The 24859-nt window shown below is 38.5% G+C and overlaps 1 protein-coding gene across 1 annotated transcript in view; it reads right to left on the reverse strand.

Moving 5' to 3' along the window:
- Window positions 1-24859, reverse strand: part of CFTR (CF transmembrane conductance regulator) — an 81383-nt gene that overhangs the window by 20874 nt on the left and 35650 nt on the right. Inside the window, exons 12-21 of the mRNA XM_042815365.1 lie at window positions 19172-19266; window positions 16509-16595; window positions 14937-15669; window positions 13391-13519; window positions 10289-10326; window positions 8713-8966; window positions 7564-7643; window positions 3166-3316; window positions 1832-2059; window positions 390-490 (exon numbers count right to left, since the gene is read on the reverse strand). Coding sequence (XP_042671299.1) covers window positions 390-490; window positions 1832-2059; window positions 3166-3316; window positions 7564-7643; window positions 8713-8966; window positions 10289-10326; window positions 13391-13519; window positions 14937-15669; window positions 16509-16595; window positions 19172-19266 — 1896 coding nt within the window. The remainder of the gene's footprint in view (window positions 1-389; window positions 491-1831; window positions 2060-3165; window positions 3317-7563; window positions 7644-8712; window positions 8967-10288; window positions 10327-13390; window positions 13520-14936; window positions 15670-16508; window positions 16596-19171; window positions 19267-24859) is intronic.

The raw sequence follows: 24859 nt of genomic DNA on the forward strand, positions 1-24859 counted from the left end.
GAATGATTTTTAAATTGCTTCCATTTTGCATGAAAGCAGCTCAGCCTCATCCATTGAAATCTGCTGTTCAAAGCCTTTAAGTGGACCAAGATTTGATTAGGTATATAACCATAACAAAGCAGCTCCAAGTTTTTCAGATGCTTTCCCATAACTGCTATGGAATCTGAATCCTCAAGAGCAAGCATTTGCTGTTCCCTTTTCTCATCCAGGAGAATTTCTGACCATGAAAAAACTCAGTGCTGTCCCAAAGCTGTGAAAGATGTAAGGAAAATTTTTCCACTTTTGATTGCTACACAGGTCTGGTAATAACTCAGTGAGCACCTATAATCAACAAAGAAAAGCATGTTCTCTAAACAAACAAACCACAGCAGAGCACACTTTATGCTTACCAAGCTGTCCACATCTATGCTTGAGTTTACTGCCCACTGCAAGGTTCCCATGATGTTCATGGCTAACGTAAGAATAATGCCAACTCTACCTGGTCCATCACCTGCAAAAGGAAAAAGATTTAATGTATATGAAAATATATGGCCAACAAAGTTCACAAAATGAATATATATTTCATACATTGCATAGAAGATCTATATAACATGTTAAAATACATATTCAAATTCAAATTCTCTCTTTTTTTCTCATGGAAAAAAAAACATGGATTTGTTGGTTATACAAGAGGATTGACAGTTCAGTCATCAATTGAACTCCTGGTTCTGCCAGTGAATGCACTAAAAACCCTGATCTTGATTTGCAATTAAATCTTGGTATCATAGAATCATAGAATCACAGAATCATAGAACGGCTTGGGTTGGAAGGGACCTCAGGGATCATCAAGCTCCAATTCCCCTGCCACAGCCAGGGCCATCCAGCTTCAGATCTGGTACTGTATGTATGATCAAGAAAAGCATGATCAGCTATGAAACTCAGATAGTGTTAGAATAAAAAACTTCATTCTTAAAGTCACTGAATTCTTGCTCATCAGCTGTCATAACACTGATCCTGGACAAAAAGTTCAATGTAAAACAGGGGAGAGGGGAGTATAATGCCTGAGAATGAAAATTAAAAAAATGTAAATGAGAGCACAGTGAATTAGAAACTCTTTTAAAAGATATTTGTAGCTAAACTTGCAGAATTTTTCCACAAAGCTGAATTATTCAGTTTTCATTGGGATCTTTCAGCTCGTACTCTGCTTGTCAGAGACTGGCTATGCCTGGCCCAGCTTCCAGGTAGAACAGTAAGGTACGTAGTGTTTCTCCTGTGTGTACTCTGTTTACTAGGAGTGGTGAGCCATTTTGGAGGTGATTTTTAATGGAATTTGCAAAAATTCACACCAGGAAACGGATCAATATGTGGGAACTGGAAAACTGAATGAATACTTTTGCTAGTGATGCAGCTTTAAAAGATCATTAAATCTTTCCATTTTCACTCAGCTATTTGTAAAATGAGAGGAATATTAACTCAATTTACTAAAAAACTTCAAGCTATATAGATAATAATCACCATCCAAGCTTTTCAGTACATTCACATGGTTATCTTTATGTGGTTTAGAAGCCACCAGATTACTTTTGCAGCAGTTAGGGTCAAGAAAAGAAAGTTGTGGCCCCTCAGATAACCTATTTTCAAACTAATCTCTTCAGTGAGCCTTCTACAATAGCAGACAACTGTGGTATAACTTCTATTTTAAGTAAAACACAATTTCTGTTCTCTGACATACTTCAATCAGTGAGTGCAATGTATGCTGAACTGTGCAGTGTTTACTGTCATCAGAAGTGTCCACAGAAGAGCTGTTAAACAGAGGCAAAACCTGCATTTCAGTATTCCAGTAAAGTTACTGTACCTGTGGTTATGATAGAGATGAATGCCACTGCACTGAAAAAGACAACAAAAATAATTTCTATCCTCATCTGAAACCAGCGCAGAGTTGACAGGTAGAGGAACCAGTTTGCTGTGTGTAGGTTCAGAGCTTTGTGAAACAGGGTTTCAAAATACGGCTGCCGCCCAAAGGCTCTCAGCGTCCACAGTCCTTTTAAGCTTGTAACAAGATGTGTGAATATTGGACTCCGAGCTGTAAAGTGTTTAAATTACAAACATCATAAACACTCATAAGAAAATACTTTTCATATAACACAAATCCACAGCCCTGTGTCTGACTCCTAGCAGTGTAACTACTGTCATTGGTTTAATTTATCTATGCTGTTGGCATACATGGTTGAAGTAATCCTAGCAGAGGATACGCAACAGTGTTTGCATGAATGGGTTGAAGTTCCATTCAGTGTCTTGCCAGCAAGTGACCACATTAATTCCTCATAGTCAGCACACTGCTTGGAGAAACGCCTGGTCAGCTGTAAGACGTCACAAGAGAAAGAAGGCTCCTCCCCAGCCAAAATTAATTCCTACAATTCTGACCACTCCGTCAAGTAAGTTTGGGTGGGTTTGTTTAGCACAGATAGAGTACTTAAATGCTCTGGATTCCACTCTCCTGTCATGGTGTTAATTGTAAGGAAACCTTGAATTACACAAAAAATGGAGTGCCAGTGCTAAACCCCTCTAAATATGAAACAAATTGGAATTTATATCTGAGCAAATTTAAAGCTATGCATGAGTAAAAGGCAAGATGATTCACAACGGACCGAGGATTGTCAGATCCTGCCAATTTTTTGGTAAAGGACCACAGTCCTGATCTGCAAACCCACACTTCAGAATCAGTTTTTCCATTTTAATTGGGAATATGTTAGTCTGATAATAGGGGAGAGGAAGAAATTTAGTCAAATAACTTATTCAGAAAAAACAACTACTTGCACTCATAAAAGAAAGGTATGGAGATTCTAAAGTTTTCTTATAAAGAAACAACTTTGTGAGGCACATACTAAATCTGATCACAATTTTTCAAGTGAAGTTTACTTTGAAGAAAATTGTATTTCAAGACTTTATTTGTTTTCAGCTGCAGTGGTGTTAAAGCCCAGCTTTAAATAGGTCTTCTCCATTGTTCTTTGGCAGCAGAGCACTCAGTACTGGCTGGATCAGTAACAGCAGTGCTTTTAAGGAGATAAGTGTTCTACTCCCAGAGACAACGGCATCTTATAAGAGAAAAGGCAAAGAGGTGACAGGGTGAATCACTTCTCAATTGATTTGTGGTGGATTTAGTAGTCTAACCAATTTTGTTGCTCATACCTTCAGATTCCAGTTGTTTCAGCTGCTGAGAAGTGTGGAGGAAGTATGCCCTTAACACAATAAAGGCTGCTATCACAGGCACTGATGCCAGGAAGATGTAGGGTTGTAATATTGAGACTACTGTTATAGCGCCAATCACAATCAGTATTAACTGTAGAATGAAAGAAAAATACTATTGATATAGTAAACTTGTCATTTTATAGACTAGAGATTGGTGATGAATTTCCTTCCCACGGCAACTACGCATTGTTTTGATAACCACAAAAAGCTAACTTAAGTAGTACTTGCAGCTGAGAACAAGCCTTTATGAAAAGATCATGAATAACTGAGACCAGATCCACACCTATAAGAATGTCTACCTTTCCTAATACATGGAAGAAATGTTTTCTGTGGTAGAGACAGTATTGCAAACTTCTAAATTATGAAGTCAAACATATACACACAAAAACAGTAGCTATGCACTCACTCCAGCTAAAACAATGATACTTGCTGTACCTGCAATCATCTTTGTAACCTACTGATTCTGACTCTGTCCTGTCTGGGCTAGGTGTGCTAGGCTATCAGAAGCTGAGTGCCACTCTCCTGCAGATTCTGGGCCAATCAGTTTTCCAAGGGTCAGAAAAAATGGGAAATGGTACATCATAAATTGTGCAAGGGACTATAACCTACATATCAACCTAGTGATTGTAGTCATCTTAATCAGAAGACAGGAGTTGAGTTGTAAAAGGACTTATGGTATGAAAAGTTAGTTTCAGGAAGTTAAAAAAAAAAAAAAAAAAAAAAAGTTTTGAGGTGACAGATGGGAAAAATCATTCAAATTAGTCTATTTAAATCTACCAGAGACTACTACCATTCTCCTGAGACCTCATCCTCAGTATCTCCAGACAGATTTGCTTAAGTCAAGTCAATCTTTACTCTAAAAGCACCTTAAGCCCTTGGGCTGTTTCTGTCCCATATCTGAATCGATGAAACACAAATACATCCATGTATGCAGAATAGCAAAACTCTACTTCATATCAGGGTGTTACCTTTCACACTTAACTACTTCAGCTTGCAAACTTATCAGCAGAAGGCAACTACAAATGTACAATTTCAACAAAATGACGATCACATTGAAACATCACTGTAATTGACCAGCTCACAGAACCACAGGGTGGCTGAGGTTGGCAGGGAACCATGGGTCCATATGGTCCAACCCCTGCCCAAGCAGGGACATCCAGAGCAAGGTGCCAGGACCACATCCAGACAGCTTTTAAAGATCTCTAAGGAGGAAACTGTACAGGCTCTGGGCAACCTGTGTCAGTTCTCAGCCAACCACACAGCACAGAAGTGCTTCCTGTTGCTCAGACAGAACTTCCTGTGTTCCAGGTTATGCCCATTATCTCAAGAAAGAAATAGTTGGAAAACAGAGCTAATTTCACATTAAGAAGTTACTTGCAGTTCCTGTGTTAGCTATTAAATCTGTGTGGTTTTGAGGAATGATTTGGATTTCCAGTATTCCAAGTCTGATGCCTTTCACAGTCAGACTAACATTAAGTGTTCAACATAGGCTTCTTACCCTATGTTTTCATCAGAAATACAATCAGTGTAATTCCATTATCAAAGTTTATGAATAAAAATTAATGGATGTACTAGTTAAAGATGTCTTTCATTACTTTACCCCTTTCTATTAAAAGAATGCTGACACACATTGGCTTGTATAGCACTGGTCTGTAGAAACACAAGAATGAATTTGTGTTTATTCATTTTTTCAAACTGCAGAATTTAGCCCCTTTTCTTTATTTTACTATTAAGAAAATGAGTTATTCAAAACACCTGCCAAATTATACAGGTCTCAGGTTACTTGAGATCATAGAGTAACACAGTGGCTGTTCTAATTCCCATTTCCATTATTCACTTAAATTTTGCAAAGACCATGATCACACCACATAGCTCTACCGCAGGTCCAACACCTATTTCTAAAAAGCTGAATATAAAAAATTAGTGTTCTCTCGCAGGTTCAAAAAACAAAACAAATGTAAAAACAAACAGACAATACTACTTTCTCCAAAATGTCAATAGTGAAAATCAACACACAGGCTGGCTACATTGGTATATGCTCAGGGAATGCCAGCAGAGAATTAATGAAGATCAATTAAAAGCCACAGGACTGTGCTGCAGTGACCTCAGATTATGAGCTTTTAGGGCTGGGATGGAGGCCAGACCAGGAGACTTACTCCAGTGCTTCCTGTATGCCTTCATTTTAACAAACACAAGTGATAAAGACTTCATCCAGGGTTCAAAGTGGTGATGACTGCAACAGCCAATTCAGTTAACCAATGGCAGTTCAAGATTTTGAGAAAATGTGGTTAAGACTGTAAGTATAAATGTCTAGTGAGTTCACTATGATCTCATGACTGAGATAATATTAAATCTTCGGGACTAGCAATATATGCTAGCAGCATCTCATGCAAAGGATTTCAGAAAATGGTGATGCCACTGTAAGTACTGGTGGAAGATTGACATAGGCATTTAAACTTGTTTAAAGCTACTGCAGTCATTAACTGGCTGTAATTCATACTCTGACAGATGGCCGCCAGAGAAAACATCACAGACAGTATCTCTTGCCATTGATGTAAAATTTATTAGGTCATAGGTATCTGGAGTTGATTTGGGAAGGCGGTCAGACTCTTTTAACTGTCAAGCAATGAAAGGACAAGAGGCACAAATTCAAATAGACAAAATTCCATTTAAACACGAGAAAGACCTTTTTCACTGTGGGGACAAACACTGGAACATGCTGCTCAAAGAACGTGTGGAGTCTCCACCCTTGAGAGTATCCAAAATCCTGTAGATGACCCTGCTTTGAACAGAAGGTTTGAAGAGATCCTAGTGTTTGACTGTCCTCTATGGACTAGGTCCACAGATTTATTCTAAATTCAACCATCCTTTGACTCTGTGGTAACCAATGTATAGAGTCACAATTTCTGTATGTCTTTCAGATGAATCTGACATTGTTTATATGCAGTGTCCATGGAAGTCGGAAACTGCCAAACAATTCAAAAGCTGCAGAGGATGAACAGAAATGTCTTATAAGGAAAAGGCAGGTAAAAAGTGTTCAAGACAGTGGGTAGATTTAATGATCTTCTACAGAAAAAAAAAATGGAAAGACAGGGCAACTGGCCATGCATATCCAGGAGCCTCTACACCTGAAACTCAGGAGAAAGAGATGTACCAATAGGTATTACAAGTTAGCTTCTGAAAGGCATCAGAACAGAAAAGCTACGGGTAGAGATTATTTTCTTTAACCTTGAAATATGAAAAACTGGTCAGCTTCTTGTATAGAGTTTGACATAGAATTTGATGGAATAACAAAATTCAGCTTAGAATAACTCCTCCATGGCAGATCCAAAATGTCAGAAACAAACAAACAAAAAAAAACACCAGAAAAGATAGTGGTAAATACTATTCACACTGAAGATGACATCAGCAATGGATAATAAAAAAGAGAATGGTTTAATGCCCACGTTTACTCATTCAGCAAAGATTCAGGACTTCAGCAGTGCACAAAGTAACGTTGCTATTTTCTTGAACTTAAGGTGGAGCTGCACTTGCCTCCCTAAGGCAAAGTTACAAATTACTAATAAACAAGGAAAGGGGACTTGGTTTTAACCAGATCATCATGTAAGAACTGCAAATCAGAGCAAATTCACAGATGGAGTGTGTCAACAGTATGCTGGGACACTACTGACGTGAGCTGGGATCCATACAGAGCCGCAGCTGGGATGAGGAACAAGGAAAGGCAGCCCCTCTAAGAAGCACTGGAATTGTCTCTGTCTCTATATTTCTTCAGTGTTCTCTTCAGTGTGAATGTACTGGAGGTTATTCAAAGCTCATCAAGATCTGGCAATGTGTGGAGTTGCCCAGCAGCTACAATGGCACCAAGCATTGCCATTAAAAATAAAATAAAATTCTGCAGTTCTACAACTCTCGTAAAATTCCTCCAAAGAATTCCTAACCCCAAAACCTGTCTTTCATAACAAGTAGTTAACAAGGGCATCACAGACTATATTCATCTTGATCCAAAATAACTGAAAGGAACCTAGAAATGTATCTTACACCTTTGAAGGTGAATGTGGACTTGTACCGAAGGAGACTGCAGGGCAAAAATGTTTCTGTGCCCAAGTACTCGAAAGAAGTTTGCACAGAGAGTGTAGGTAGACCTACGGCAAGAACTCAAAAACAAAAGCAGTGATCGACTTACAAGATAAGCAGCTATGTGAACAGACTGAAAGAAAGAGACTGTTGGGATTTAATTCCTGTTAGCTCTTCACATTACATAATTTCTTTACTTGATGTACAACTGAAACTTTGCAATGCCAGAAGACATCAAAAATTGAGAACTTCTATTCTACAAACCTGAATGAGATCAAATACTGTCAGTGGAAGTAAATCATCCAGTATCGCTGTATCTTTAGAGAATCTGTTGAGTATACCACCTGTGGATTAAGAATAAATGAATAAATAAAGCATTTTAACACCCTCCCCACAAAATCCTACATGTATTACTTTTACAAAACAAACAAACAAAACAGGTTTTTATTTTCTTTTTTTCTAAACACAAAATGCTAAAGGTAAGTACAAGATGTATTCTACTACAAGCAATTCCATTACAGCTTAATGGAGCTACATCATGAAAAAGAATGATTCTACAATTTCTGATTCAGGTCTTGGAATCTCAGACAAAAAAAATGTAGTTAAAACAAATTAACATGTAAAACAGGACAGAAACCCAGACACTTGCCATAAAGTCTGCACCCTTTATGCATCAGGCTTATGCTGATACACGGATAATTTGTATGTCAGCGTTTTTATTAGTTTGCATACCAGTTTCTTAGCTTCTGAGCAGAAATACCATGTTAACCACAAAATAACAACAGAACTAAGAATATAATGGGAAAATGAAGGAAGATCCTATATTACACTGTCATTTACCAATGCTTCCTGTACTCCAGCATGTATCAGTTAAGTAGGGTATGGGAAAGGAATTTCACGTTCAGCAGCAAACAGAACTTGTTGCACCAGTTATGTAATGAACTCTGCATCAACTTCTGAGCCAAATTTGAATATGAATACCATTGTTCACACCAACTGATGTTTTATGCTATTTCAGTAGGACTGCTCATGAAATAAAGCACTATTTATCATCCATATCTGATTCCTTGTCACTCACCACGTATCTTTAGACTGTATCTTTTCTATTACAGTTTTAGACAAAGGCTATTCATTAGAACCTCTTCTGGTTTTATTGCCTCAAACTTCTAACAATGAATTTTCTCATTCTATGCCAACTTAAAAGGTGTTATTTCAGAATCAGAATTGACAACTGAAATATGTCATACTTAAAGTAAGCGCAACCATTAGAAGATTCGCAAATCACTTTACATAGCAAACTTTTATCATTCAGCTTGATTGACAATTTAAATGGAAAGCAGCAGTATTCTTTAGCAGAATAAAACCTGTTTAATTAAAATAAAACCGATACGAGTCAGTCTCCATCCAAGTTACCTGCTTTCAAAGAGTTGAATGTTGACATAGGTGCATAAAGAACTGCATGCACCATCTTTTGATGAAGAGTCTTAGATACTGTTATCAGTGTATGCACAAGGGGCAAGCCTCTGAAAACTCCCATGGCAAGCAGGGTATCTGCAACTCCCACATAAATATAAATCATGTAGTAGGAGCTGGTGTTGGTGATGATCACTGGAGGGTTGTCACTGGTAGCATTTTCTGGTTGTGTCTCATTTATTTTTGCAGCTGTACTGTGTGATATAAATAAAAAATAAATGCATTATCAGAAATCGCAAGTTTCTTTTTAATTTCTCTACTAAATAAATAGCACTGCAACGTTCATTTCTTTTAAAACTAAGTCAATGATTAGTTATATAGTTTAACTGTCATTTACTATTATTATCCTATGAAATATCCTATCCTGTATGAATTATCCTATCCTATGAAATAAAATCATAGAATCATACACCGGCTTGAGTTAGAAAGGACCTCAAAGATCATCTACTTCCAAGCCCCTTGCCATGAGCAGGGCTGCCAGCCACTAGGTCAGACTGCCCAGGAACTCATCAGTCCTGCCCTTGAACACCTCCAGGGACAGGGCACCTACAGATTCCGTGGGCAGCCTGTTCCAGTGCCTCACCACCCTCTGAATGAAGAATTTCTTTCTAACCTAAACCTTCCCTCTTTCAGTTTAAAGCCATTCCCCCTTGACCTGTCACTATCTATCTGCACTGAAAGTCGGTCTCACTCTTGTTTATATGCTCCTTTCAAGTATGGGAAGATTGCAGTGAGATCTTCCCAGAACCTTCTCTTCTCCAGGCTGAACAGTCCCAACTCCCTCAACGTTTCCTCATAGGAGAGGTGCTCCAGCCCTCTGATCATCTTTGTGGCCCTCCTCTGGACTCACACCATCATATATATCATGATCTACCTCAAGTGCCAGTAAGACAAAGTTAGTCCGTGTGCATTCAGGGGCCAAGGAAATATATGCCATATTCTTTTCTTCACATATCTTTGGAGATGCTTGCATCTATCAGCATTTGTAGTGATTTCTAAAATGTGTTTTTGTTTTTAAAAAGATAAAATTTAATCCAAAACCTTAGTGACCTAGGCTAAGAGGAGACCAAAATTCCCCCCCAAATCACACATTAATTACCACATTTCCTATGCTTGAACACACACTTAGTTCTACAGGACTAAAATAAGAAGCAAAAGCAGTGACACATGAAAAGCCATACTGCTGCTCAGCATGTTTTAACCCTCATCTGCTGGACCCTGAAAGACAACAGTGAACAACAACATATTCAGAAATAAGTCCACACATCTTTAGAGTGAGCTGACTGAGGAAATGTCTTTTGTCACTGCTGTGCATTCAGTAATAAGGCACAAACCATACAAATGTTAGCACTTAGAGAAGGACAAGTGTAAGGTACCACCTCCATCTACGAATCACTTTATTGAACTTAAGCTAGAGCCTATTATATGGACTTCTGGCAGAATGTATTAATTATGTATAACAAAAATCAATGTAAAGTATTCTTCAGTCCTTCAATAAATAATCAGAATTACTTACTTTTGAAGAAATAATAACAGAAAAAGAGAAGCAGCCACCTGTGACCAGAGAAAACAGTTAATTTTTTGTCTTGTCTCATTATGATCTTCTCATTTAATTTTTTTTTTTTTGTTCCATAATTGTTTGTAGAGAGAGCATTGTAAATCTATGGAAATCAAACTTCCTTGAAGCAAAACCTTGTCAGATCAGCTTCTCCTTCCACAGAAACCATTCAGTGCATCCCACTAGCAAAGCTACATTTAGACTTTTATTACAATCAGGCACTCAAGTTCTTTAATATTCTTGAATTATTTTTTACCATACTATTAACAAAGGCTTGTTAATGCAGTCTGAATGACAAGGGATATTCAGTGTACTCTTTAACATATTTTAAGTTTCAAAAGCTAATATTTCGTGATGGCTCTTTAAAAAAAAAAAAAAAAAAAAAAAGAAAAGAAAACAGGTCTCTTTCCCAATATATTCAAAGGCAATAATTCAAAACCTTTAACATTTTTACTCTTGCATTACTGTTCTTTCCAGGTGACACCTACCTTCGATATATATCTATTTGTCTGATCTTGTTTGGCTGCTAGCTTTACATACTTCACCACATAATCTACTTTAGCATATTTTAAGATGGAATTCAACTCTATTTATTGTGCCCAATGGAAACTTTCTCTATAACAAATGTTTTCTGTTCTCTGAGTCAGTGGAGAACTTCATGTAGGTCACTCCATTTCACTCTGTTTCTTTTTCTACTTATGATTTCTTGTCTATCTAAATGTACATAGGCCACTCTGAAAATAATGCCTCCTATTTATTTGCATGGAAACTACAACAAAGAGCAGAATGATACCATTTGATAGAGCAAATTCTCAGCTACAAAACACAACTTTTCAATATAGTCACCACCATTAACTATGCCTTTTCACCAGCAATGAACAAGAGCTCATAAAAATCTGCAAGGTCATCCAGAATGTGGCCTGTCTTTGTTGCTGTCACTGCTGCTGAAATGCATCACCCACCATCTCACTGTGGTAACAACCACTCTTTGATCCACATAAGCACGCAGCAGGAGTCAGCAGATGTCAATGGGTGCCATGTTTCTGCATGGAGGAATCCCATGACACACTTCTGCTTCATACACACTTCCATGTCAGACAGCACTTGTCAGATTGCCCCTCTGCTGCCATCAGTTAAACGGCAACAAAATGTAACAGAATACTGGTGGGAAGACAGTGCATGTTAATTGTTAATTGCATGTATTGCAAAAGAATACAAAACTTTCTAAATGTTTCCATGCATAACTGCTCTTCCTCTAGTTCACTAACTTTGGTCTCTGCGTCCTACATCTAGGAAATTTGCTTTGAGCCGCTCACACTCCACAAGTGTGGAAAGAAAGTACAGCCGATGGCCGATTTATGGTGTTCTCCACGAACCCACCTTGGGATCTGTAATATGAAGTAATCCATTCTAAATCTAAAATAGCATATCTAGCATTTTCATAGTAGTCCCATCCAGTTCTGAAGGCTGTTAAAATTCCACTTTCGATTTACTTGTCACCATTCTCTCAGTTCAATATTTCAGTGTTTAGCACTAGACTTTCTTCACCACCTATGGTCAGAAGGGCAACTGCAGGCCACATACTCAACTTGCACGGTATTTCATCTCATACACAGAGCCTTAATAGAGGCTACATAGGTTGTGCTATATCTGAATATCTCCCAGCCCATTAATTTATCAATAGGATTTTATTTAAGCAATAGTTACACTGGGGACTTTAACTATGATGGATCGATATTCATAGTCATCAGATTTGTTCTCAGTTAGAAGAAGAGGCTTTTGAATTATTTAAAAAGTTTTTCATCTAATTTAAAAAGCAAAAACTGTGACCAGTATTGGAAATATATGCTGAATATAGAGGCAAACACCTCAAAGTTAAAATTTCCTTTTCTCCTACAAATCACATTTAACTTTGCTGTTGTATGTTTATAATGCCATTTTCCACACCAGGAAAATAGAACTTACATAATAAGAACAGCTACACATTAAAATGCTCAATCTTGTTGTTGGAAGTGGTTTAGAAATGTGGGATCTCAAACAAGACCCAAGCTCCAGACACAAAGTCATCGATTCCAGAAGAACTAATTTAGTCATCCAGAATGCAACATTACTGTAAATTCAGCCTATTATCACTCATGTCCTTCTCCAGGTTTCATGATACTAAAAGAAGGTCAAACGTCAACTTAGAATTGTTAAAAACCCTTCACTGGCACAATCAGTCAAAAAGCAATCCTATATTCCTAGTGGATTTTTCTTTTTTTCTTCCTGTGCTGAAAAATGTCAAGGGAAAAGGAGCTATATTTTATAAGTTGGCATATCAATACAGTCCCCATTAATCACAGCCTTTTCTCTGAAATGTGTTTCATGCCTTAGAAAAAACTCTCAATTTAGGATATTAATTGTAAAAGAGGATAGTAGAAGTTTATGTAGATACGTTAAAAGCCTTTCCTAAGCTGAGAAAAAACAAAAAGCAGAAAACATCCACAAAAGGTAAAATAATGATCAGGCATGTGATCAGGCAGAAGTTCTTCAGCACATGTTCTGACAGTGTTTTCACTGTACTTGGAAAAAAGTCTTCTCTGCACACTGTGGGAAAATCCCACCTGTCTTTAAATGCCATCAAAGGCCTTCAGCTTTCTGCATTATTACCCTTTCTTCCTTCACTGAGAGAAAAACTAATAACACATTATTAAAAGCAACTCTCCAGGACTGATATGTGTGTACTTGTTAAATTCACAAGGCTCTGTAAAGATTTCTTTTCATAGAAAATGGGAATTCATTCACCTGCGAAAAAGAGACAAGCTCAGGACAACAGTTTATATAACAGAAATAACAATGATAATCTGAGTTCTGCCATGTACTGATCATTACCTTCAGTGAGCAACTAAAAGGTAGAGAAATTATATTTAAAAAATCATCATTTTAACGGCAGTTGCCGCTGGTCGATACACGCATCAACTGATGTCTTGATCCTTTATCCCTTTATACTTCTATCACAAACTACATAATTTGAAGAAACATCATTTGCAGGAAAATGAAACTGGGAACAGATTTTCTTACCTCAAATAAGAAGATAGTCACACATAAAATCAGTACAAAAATCAAACTTTTGTGGATGGTAATGTATCTGAAATAAGTATTCCACGTGGTAACAGTACCCATGCCTTCAGCATCATCAGTAAAGCATTCCTGACAGAGAATTGATAAGACCATAGTTACAATGACAATAGTACCTATTTGTGAAAATTTCTGACACACGAATGCTGTCATTCATTCTGCTAACTCACGTGAAAGCTGTCATTCTTTCTGCTGACTCCAAATAATTGAACTGTAGCATTCACACTACAGGCTGAGAGAGTTGGGGTTGTTTAGCCCAAGGAAGAGAAGGCTCCAGAGGGACCTTATAGTGGCATTCCAGTACCTAATGGGGGACTACAGACAAGATGGGGAGGAACTTTTTATCACGGAATGCAGTGATAGGACAAGGGAGAGCAGCTTTAAACTAAAGGAGGAATTATTTAGATTAGGCATTAGGAAGAAATTCTGCACTGTGAGAGTGGTGAGGCTCTGGCATGGATTGCCCAGCTGTGGATGCCCTCTCCCTGGAGGTGTTCAAGGCTAAGTTGGATGGGGCCCTGTGCAACCTGGTCTAGTGGAAACTGGGGGAAGCCTGCATCCATGGATGGAGGTTGGAAGTAAATGATCTTTAAGGATCTTTAATCTTTAAGCTACACAAACTAGATGATCTTTTAAGTTTTCCAACATTCTATGTATCATAGTATTCCAAATTCTATGATTTGATTCAAATTGCCTGATAATGGGCCAGGTGAGAAAGATACTAGGTGATCAAATTATCTTCACTCCAACATCACAGCTTAGGGATAATTTGAAATGTTCAGATAACACTGAAAGAAACAACAAAGATTTTTTTCCAGTACTTCAGAAAGTCGGGTAATAGTTAATCAACAGCAATTTTCTTTCAGTGTATATTGGAATGCAGACTACTAATATGCTGTTAAAATGAAATCATAGATATATTAAGGGATTTTTGTTCTGCTCAAAACAATAAAGCAAAAGAAAAAATGGACAGTGCTTCAGCAAATTAAGAGTTTCAACGTTTCTTCTGGACTTTTTTTCCACAAAGTAAACTACTATAGAAAATTTTTCTATCCTATCAAAAATAATTTTAAAGAAAAATTTGGAGGGGAGGGGGGAGAGAGGGGGGGAGCAGGGGAAACCTTGGAAAGAAAAGTATTTCATCACGTAATATTGTTAATTATAAGAAAAAGAAAGGAATTTTGCTCCAGTTGTTGGCGTAAAACTCAACCTTGATTGACCATGATTTCCAGCACACCCATAAAAACAGAGCAAAACAGCTTACTTGTCTGTTGATTATTTGTACCAGAATATAAGCTAGGCAGTTTGACAAGAAATATTTTCAAGAATTTCAAGATAGTATTTGACTTTAAAAAAATATTGATAGATATTGAAGAAAAGACATTCCTCAGGAAATATTGTAGAGTGCATAGTCAAGTAGAAATGGGCATAGGAGTATATTGCTCAAATTGTCACCATATCAAAAAAGATGAAGTAAACCAACACGCACCTTCAAATCCTCTTCATTAATTTCATCAGTGATGTCCAAGATGCTGTCTCGAGACAAGCGCCTAGTGTAGATATCTATCTCAGAGGACAGGTTTGTCTGAGGCACCATAGACATTTTCCGAAACGTTGTACTTCCCTTTTTGGAGGTGTGTGGGCCTTGGTTCACGGAGGTGCCTGTCATCAGACTTAACACAGACTGCCTCCTCCGAGATTGCAGCATGTGGTCAGAGTTTAACATGTTACTTCGAGGTAGTCCCACATCTCCCTGTTCCAGGTCAGGTACCAGTGAGATCCTCCTTTCTGGTGAGTCAACGTGGCCATCTTCCAGTCCATTGACCTGTGTCCCATTCTTCTGTATTATCGATAACTTCCTGCCTGCATTAAGTGGGTTAACAATGACGGAGTTCTTCCTTTTGTCATTAAAATCTGATGTTTGTTTAAAAGATTGCTTCTTTATTTCATTTCGTGATCCCATGCTTTCTCCTTCAAAGGAAAATCGTCGCAGAGTCTCAGTTATAATTGAATTTCTTCTCTCTGCACTGAATTGATCAAAAGAATCAAATCCCATCAGCTCCGAGCTGAAGTCTGGCCTTTGGCCCTGAAGTTCAGAAAATGTTCCATAGAAATAGCAGCTCCCCTCATGTAAGATTAATATTTTGTCAGCAATCTTCAAATGTTCCAGTTTTGAAGTAACTAAGATCCTAGTTTTATTGGCCATCAACTTGCACACACAACTATGAAAAACAAAAGTTAAAAATTAGATTTTTTCTTCTCATAATTAGACATTTCTTTTTATCTCCTCCATTTTTAATCCACACCTGCCTCCCTCCAAGTATGCACAGTCTTTGGTGCTCCCTCAAACTACAAGGAACTGGTAAGGCTTGTGTGAAGGTGAGGTAACGAATGAAGGATGAGCATTTTTAGAGCAGAAGCCAAAGGAGGGGGAAAAATAAATCGTTTTCGGATCAATCCAAAAAAGTACAGCTCAACATGAAAATGAAATATTTCTTCTCATTTTAGAGTTTCTTAGATTTATTAGCTCAGTTCCAAAGCTTCAAATTTGGTAACTGCAAATTTCATGGACGGCAGTGTGTCCCCAGTGTTTTGAGCTACTCTAAGAGGACAAGTCAGAAGTCTACATGTTCGGCCAACATTCTCCTGTTCAGTGGGCACTTTCAGGTGACCACTCTTTCAGCAATTAAAATTTCTTTCTAAAAAAAAAAAATATTGCCAAAATGTATACTGACATAGTGGATACAAATTTTAAACGGAGAGCCCTTCTGGTAGACAGATGCACCTGACATGAAGTGTTACAACCTGGGATTAACAGATTACATCAGGTTCAATATGGCCCAGGCCTGCTATACACAATATCCCATCCTAATGCTAACACAAAATGTTTACTCACAAAAATTCTATAAAACAACATTCCCCAAAGGTATTATTTTAATCACTTCTGTATTTTTGTACTGTTCTTAAATTCTATAACAATTAGAGGGAGATTTCTGTTACTGGTTTTACACTAAGTCATTTGATGGAATTCTTAAGTACAGCATTTCAAAACATACAGTACCTCTCAAATATTTCTTTTTCTGTAAAAATGTCTAAATATCCAAAAGGAGAATCCATGAGATACAAATCAGCGTCTTTGTACACTGCTCTGAGCAGAGAAAACAGAAACGAAATTAACTTTCACAACTCTTACAAATTCACATAAACATAACTTAAAATGACTGCCTTTATATTTCTAACTCAAAAACTTTTTTTCAGTATAAATACAGAGTTAGAGTTCAACATTTAATCTGCTTATAAGTCACTTTTCAGTTAGGGCTTTCCTTGCTGCAGACTATGTTAAGTACTAAATAAATCTTTCACTAATTTCTGTACAAAGGAAGAAATAAAGATGCTTTTCACAGAGGCTTCTCCACAGATGTTTTTAAAGCCCGGATTTGACAGTCCCTCTGGGTGTACAGTGTACATTTAAAATGGAATTTAGAATCCCCTGTAATGTCTTCTGACGCCTGAGGAAATATTACATCTATGTAAATAAGTGCCTAAAAAGACTTTGGTGCATGTGATAATTTTGGTAATTTGAGATAAATGGTGAGCCAGGACAAGTGTTAGCAAGCTATAAGATTGCAAGCATTACCTTAAACAGGACTGTACAATATTTTGAGATCAGGATGTGAAAAATCATTTGTGGCATTAGGCTCTTAAGCTACATATGTCTGGACATGGGTCAGTGATACTTAAATTTGTGGTTAAGAGGGGTTTTGTAGATCAGTTTCAACAGAAGTTCAAAAAAACCCCTTGCCTTCCTCTGTCAGTTTGAAAATCATGATGTGATACGAATCATGGTATAATTAGTAAAGAAAATTTGGACAACTTCATTTCAGTACTTTTTAAAGTACTTTTCAATCGTGTTTTCAAATAATTATGTTAAACAATGTGAAAATATTTAACCACCAGGAGAAATAAAGCTCAATGATACTATATTATGTTAATAAACCAAGCAGCTCTATCAAAAAATCTCTGTCATGATTGATTTAAATGGCCATACGTTATGTTATGATGAAGTGGCTGCACAATAACAAAAAGCTCACGCTGTTCTTGGCATTTTCATCAGTGAAACATCTGCAGTTTGTCTGATGGAATAACAGTTGCACTCAGATTATGGCTGTAATTTGTATGGTGGACTGACTAGCTGTATAGGACTGACTTCAAAGTGCTGAGCCAATGAGCACAGTGTGTTTCCTTCCAGGGGCTTTTTGTTTGCCCTGTCGCAACAGCAGCACTGGCTGTACTGTTAGAAAGCAGAACTCAGGCAAGCTGCATCTGCTCCTAGGAAGAATCACTGATGGCACTTACAGAAGGGATTCTAATTTAATATGACTGCAAGAAGTACACCAGATAGATGCATGCAGCCAGTCCAAGCAAATAATGTCCAGGTTATCTGCAGTGAAGGAGGGTACGACTCAGGGCTGTAATCCTACAGTTTCTTCTCTGGCTTCCACAGACCTTCATCTGCAACCCAAGGACCTGCACACCTTCATGTATGTTGAGTTTAGATTAGAGCACAATCAAAATTTAAAGCAAATAAACTATTGCCTTTCAACATGTAACTGTTTATGAAATAATTATTATACAGCTGGCAATAAAAACATAAATTCCATTATATGACACTCCAGTAAATGAGCTGTGACCATCTGAAAAACAACAGACATGATTACTCAGTGAATCTGAGAAATATTTTGAGTGAAGTTTGTATGAAAATAGAAGTGGGTTTTGGTTAGGGTTCTTCTTTCCCTTTTTTTTGGTGTTCTCTGGAAACTTTGCCCACTTCTCTCTTGTCCTTCTGTAGGAAACAGAAGCAGCCATATCCCTTTTCCTCTCTTACAAATGCACTATGGATATCCTCAATGAAAGGCTTCCTATTTTAATGAATCTTCTAGCCTCAAACAGGCATGCACATCTTTCACGGGATGCCACTGTGGACCACTATAATGAGATTTTACTTCTACCAAGCATTTTTGAGCCACTCAGCACAGAAACCAACAGGACCATTTACACATTACAGCTATCATTCCTGGATTTTTGATGATAACTAAGCAATCCAGCTGAAACATACAGCTAATCTACATGAAAAACATGCTGCTCTTCAAAATTATCTCCTGACTTTGGAAAGCCCAAGAGACAGGGCTAGGCCATTACCCGTTGGTGCAAGCTAACCATTGTTTTCCACTTATTTTTTGTATGACACAAAAATTCCTAAACTAGTAACACTTATTGAAACATGGCAGGATTTTTTTCAGTTTTGTTATCTGCAGGCAGAGAGTATGTCATTAGTCGGTGTACAAACTGCTTTGTCTAAGTATCACAGCAGGCAAAGATCCCAGCATGCTGCTTTATCTGTGTATGTGTATCGCAAGTGTTTCTTTGATACTCAGAGAACTACACGTGAAGTTCTGAATCTCCCAGTGCATCTTGTGTCAGGAGGAGAACACTCATCTTCAGCCAAGCCATAGCATGCATCTGGCGTGACATTTTTAAAATTCAATGAATAGCTGTACAGATGTATCACAAATGAAACTGCAGGGCAAATCTCAGATTTCTGATAGCAAAACGAAGCTCCTGCCTGGGGTATAGCTACATATTAGGCCTTAGCCCACATGTACTTATATGTTCAGTCATAACATTTCCCCTGTATGTAAAACATAGAAATAGCAAAATGCTCACCTTGCTAGTGAGATTCGTGCTCGCTGGCCTCCACTCAGAATGATTCCACCTTCTCCCAGCACTGTATAATCTTTGTCTGGGAACTTCAAAATGTCCTGTTGACAAATTTTTTTAAGAATCTGACATGGATTTTCCATATTCAAAGAACTCAAGCTACAGAACAAATGGAGGCACGATATGCAATACTGCACAGAGAGGTTAGACAGAAGTTGTAAAAAAATGAAATAAAAAAGTCTCCCACACAATTGTTTCTTCACATGTTCACGTAATCAGAAATGGTGATTAAACAGAGCATCATTCTATCTCAGAGAACAATCTCAAGCTGTAAGGTTTCAAGAACAAATATTTGAATTGCTGGATTGCTATAAAAACAAAGAATATACTTTCATATAAAACTGATTCAAGATGTTAATTGTTAGTTTCCTCTATAATAATGATGATAAATGCTCTTGCTACCACGGGTGGAAAAGCAAAAATCAAAGTCTAGATCTGAATTCTTCAGACCTCAGAGAAGGCAGTTTCATAAAAACAAGGCTTGGATAAAATTCTCAGCAGAGAATGACAGGAACACAGGCTTGCAAATAGTGTAGGAACCAAGCTCCACCACTTGGCATGTAACTTACTTATGGCTGTACTAGAAATGAATATTTTGCCAGTGAAGAAAACAGAGAATACCATTTTGTTCACATGTAAGACAGAAAGAGGCACCAGTAGAGATCCCTGTGCCTCACTGGCAGAGGTGGACAGGAGACTTTTGAGTAGTTGCATTTAGCACAGATCCCTGCAAACCACAACAATTCATGGAAGCATAGATGTGAAGAAGTGCTTATGTGCGCTAACACCATCTAGCTTATCTAAGTTTACGGTTGCTCTTATAAAAAATATTAACTTGCCTGTAAACCTTATCCAGCCTATGTCCTTAAGCTATTTCAGTAACACTGACGCCACTGTGAGTCATAGAACCATAGAATTATAGAATCTGCTGAGTTGGAAAAGATCCACAAGGAACCTCAAGTACAACTCCTACCTCCACACAGAACCACCCAAAAATCAGACCCTATGTCTGAAAGCGTTGTCCAAATGCTCTACAGCTCCAGCAGCTTGTGACCACGACCGCTGCCCGTTCTGGCGTCTGACCACTCTCTGGTAAAGAACCTTTTCCTGATATCCAACTGACCCTGCCCTGATGCAGCTCCACAACATTCCGTATGTCAGGGAATTTTGCTCAGAAACACAGGCTCGACTACCTCAGGTTCCCAACCATTTGCTGGCCGTGCCCTGGGCAGACTGGGCTTCCAGAAGTAGGACTGCAAGGCAGCCTTCCCAGCACGCAGCTGGAAGCCCCAAGACAGCCAGATGCTCCCTACACCAGCACTGCCCACCCAGCAGCACAGCACTGCTGCACAGCTGCTCCCACACAACTGCAGCAATTCAAGGCATTCAGAACCATTCATTCACCTGCACACAGCCACTCCACTCATAGTAGGGGCATGAACATGTCCCAGATGGCCTACCACTGCTGCTGGAAAAAGCTGTGCTCTTCCAGTGCTTCCTGTTGAGGAACATCCCACATTAGAGTCAGAACCACGAGTCAGGCAAAGGAGGGCTTGCTATCTTTCCTTAGGCAAAACACTAGAAGACAAATTTGAAGCGTTTTTCAAGGCATTACTATTTATGAAATCAGAAAGCAGATGCCTGGCACTTTTCAGTGAAAGAAACAAGCTTGAATTATTCTGGAAGCGATCAAAATCTTTGGCCAGCCAGAGAACATAACTTCTGCTACTAAAACAGTGGCAGAGAGGATATGGAATTAAAAAGATGGAGGAAAAAGACAAGCTCTTCTCTATGGCACTGTCAGAACACCTTTTATCTTGTCTGTCCCCAGCTAGCACAGGACTCCTGTTTCCAGCTGTGGTATCTGCGTAAGAACGATCGATTCCAGCTCTGAATATGCAATCTGCATCATTCCCCAGGTGAACAGAGAAGTGCTGGGACGTACGGTCAGGCTCAGATACCAGGCTCTTCAGACTTCCAGGGAAATACAATCTAAGCTGAGCTGTTCTCTAGAAGTTAACATTTCACATGAAGTCTGATGCAAAATAGCTGTGATCACATGCACTGAGATTTTGACTGCTAATCATTTTCTTTTGGATGTCACAGGCCCCGCAGGTTTTGCCGAACAAATAAATAAATAAAAATCTTGCCAGAGAAACACTTCCTTCTTCCTCCCCTGTAAATTGCCCTGACCTCAGGAACAGAGTAACAATGCTGTTCAGTCCTGGATCAGTGACAGATTAAAGTCCAGCAGCTCAAAGACTAGAAATTGACTGCCTGATCCATCAGGAAATGGGAGATTCTCCCAACTCTTTAATTTGGTAATAGCATTTACTTCCTGGCTCAGAGGATTCTGACCTCAAAATCAAGAGGCTTTTATGTACGGAAAAGCCATTGCAGGTGATTTCTAACTTATTCTGATGTTAACTAGTTACTTCCCGCACAAACAAATCCCTGTTACTAACTGACATTTGCAGAAAGAAGGATGCAAAATATAGTGCTAACATTTTTAAAGCACAATTATCTGAATATAATTATTTTCCTATAGGCCGTGAAGTACTTCAAAAGGAGGTGTGGAATTCTGGCATAAAGGCTTTTCTGGCATTTAAGTGAGATGACCTGCTCAGATCCCTTCCAATTTCACTCTGCACACAGGAGTCATGTTATGCATCTGCACCTTTGACATTAACCCAATATCTTCACCTGGACACTGCTATTTGTGCTGTTGCGTACCTAAATATTTAAGCTGACTTCAACTGCTTCACATTTCTATTGAAGACTGCAATATTGTTGGTGCCATTGTTGACTCCTGTCTCTACATCTTTTTCTAAATAAGCTCCAGGTTATTACTGGGCCCATTATATCTCCCCCTATCATCAATGTAAAATCCTAGCCCTACTAAAATCAATTCCAGAACTCCCATTGCTTTGGTGGTTGGATTTTGTCTGATATATTTCTTTGCAGGTATGTCAACATGGTATTTTAATCAGACTTTTAATGAGTTCCCCTTCTGTTTTCTTCTACCTTTCACCTCAGGGTAATATATGGCATGGAAAAGACAAAGAACTTTTCAGGCTGTAATTATAATAATCAAAAAATGGTTAGTAATTTCTTTCAATGGCGTAAACAGAGTGAAGAAGTCCAATAGACACACAATGTTATTTGTTGGAACATGCATTACCTATTGTAAAAAAGTATGTAGGGCTGGTCCAAATACATCCTTGCTGTCATTTTATGCAGGAAGTGAAATTAAGCCAGGAACAAATCTAATGTAATGATGCTGAACAGCACAAAACCCAGCATGCTAATGAAGCATTTACTGGATTTTCTTTAATATATACATAGGTTGCTCAAAAACTAATGCCTCCTATTTATTTCCATAGAAATTATAACAGATGCACAACACTATTTGATAGAGCAAATTCTTAGCTACAGAACACTGTTTTTCAACATAGTCACGACCACTAGATGTGCAATTTCACCAAAGGCTGCAAGCCACACATAAAAATCTCCACCACCAGAGCTGACCCACTTAACAATTTCACAATTGTTGTGCCAGTCTTGTTGCTAGACAAATGTTGCCTACACATTCTGTCTTTCATTGGCACAAACAGATGGCAGTCAGAAGGAAATCTGGACTATGTGATAGGTTTTATAGGACAGCCCAGGCAAGGCTGACAGCATGTTCCACAGTCTTCAAACTGGTATGGGGCCTGGTGTTATCTTGGGATAAGTTTTTTTCTCTGCCTGTCTCTGGAAGTTCGAGCCTTCAGCTTAGTCAGCATCATGATGTAGTGGTCAAAGTCGATGATTTGTCTGGGTTCCAGGGAATCCAGAAGGATCACCCCTTTCCTATCTCATAACTTCACCCATTGAGGGCTGTGTCTTGAACTTTTTCTTCAATGGGGAATTCACATTTTGCATCTCCACAGACTGTCATTTTGACTCCAGCTCCTAATGGTGACAACACATTTCATCATCGTTTGTAGTGGAATACTGTCACCTTCAGCCTCATATTGATTCAGAAAGTCATGACAAACTTTCATATGGTGTTCTTTACGTTCCTGTGTGAGCATTCCTAGGACCCACCTGATGCAAAATCTGTGATATTCCAACATTGCCACCAGTGCTTTGAAGCTGATATTTAGCTCTGTACACAGTTCCCTAGTCAGTCTTCTGATTCGTGCAGATGAGCTCGTTTTGTGGTGTAACAGCTGTGCATGGCCATGCAGAACATGGCTTGTCTTTCACATCACTGCCACCTCTGCTGAAACACACCACTCACTGCCTCACCGTGCTCACATCTGCTGTTTGGTCTCCATAAGCATTCAGCAAGAGTCAATAAACGTCAATGGGTGCCACTTTTTTTGCATGGAGGAATTCCACGACACACCTCTGCTGCATCCGCACTTCTGCATCAGATGCCATTTTGTCAGACTGCCCCTCTGCTGCCATCTGTCACATGGCAACAACATGTAATGGAAAACTGGTGGGAAGGTTTGCCTCTACTGCCATACCAGCAATATCCACCTCCGACATCGTGGGTCAGGGTAATAAAATAGGAGGCATTATTTTCAGAGAGGAACCCTATCACTCTCTCTCCAGTCCCTGTTCCCATAGATGGTAATTATTTTTTGTGAGATCTTCTAATATTAGCTAACAAATCTCACACTCAAGGAGAAAGCACTCTATTTAATATTTGTTTGTAGGTTTAACTGTGTGTAAGTCATATTCACCTGCCTCAGCAAGGGTAATTGATAATACCTTTGGGATTGGTACAGAAGAATAATGCTGAGATAGTTTAATGTAATAACTCTTTCCAGAGTATATAATAAATATGATCTTGCTTAAAACACACACACACACACACACACACAAAAGGAAACACAGAACAGACTTTTTTTGCATACAAATTCTTTGTTATCAAGATTATTTGAAGATTACTTGATAGTTTTATGTGTCTTCATGCTAAGAAAACACCGTTCTCAATGTGTAAAATTTGGCACTTTTTTTCCTGATTTTTTAACTAGTTATTAACTGTCAGACAATTATTGTCTTTCTTAGTTGCTAAATGCTTGACAGCTTCCATACATCTGTTTAATGCATGGACAAAGAGTGGGACTCACCCCACCTCATATTGATAACAAAGACATCTAAGCTACCTGTTTTCTCTAAAAACTCAAGAGAAAACATGCAGGGAATTCAGTTGTGCTATTTTAGTTGATTACACTAGGATGAGAGGAACTTCACATTGGCATACCTGTGTCTGTCCCTATCTATGAAGGCAGCCTAGGTAACCTGCTTTCTCATTGAACACCCACATTTCAAACATCTACATGATTAGGTAACCAAGCTTCCTCTTAATATCCTCTTGCAGAGAATTGCTTACTATAAAGCACACAGAACCAGATTTGAGTCCTTATTGTTCCTCTCTTCCGCTTCCTAACGTGTCAGCAGCCCTTGTGAACAGTGGCCACAAAACGGGGTGCAAAGTATTTCACACGCTGTCTGACTAAAAGCTGTCAAACTGCCTCACAGCTCCTACAGATTTAGTTTAATTGTGCACCTGTAGTCAGCTTCAGATGTGATATTCTATGCAGACTAATAACACACCTGCAAAAAAAAACCCCAGTC

This window comes from Centrocercus urophasianus, unplaced genomic scaffold (genome assembly GCF_019232065.1).
Source record: "Centrocercus urophasianus isolate 14NV4802_14NV808 unplaced genomic scaffold, USGS_Curo_1.0 seq_15, whole genome shotgun sequence".
Taxonomy (NCBI): domain Eukaryota; kingdom Metazoa; phylum Chordata; class Aves; order Galliformes; family Phasianidae; genus Centrocercus; species Centrocercus urophasianus.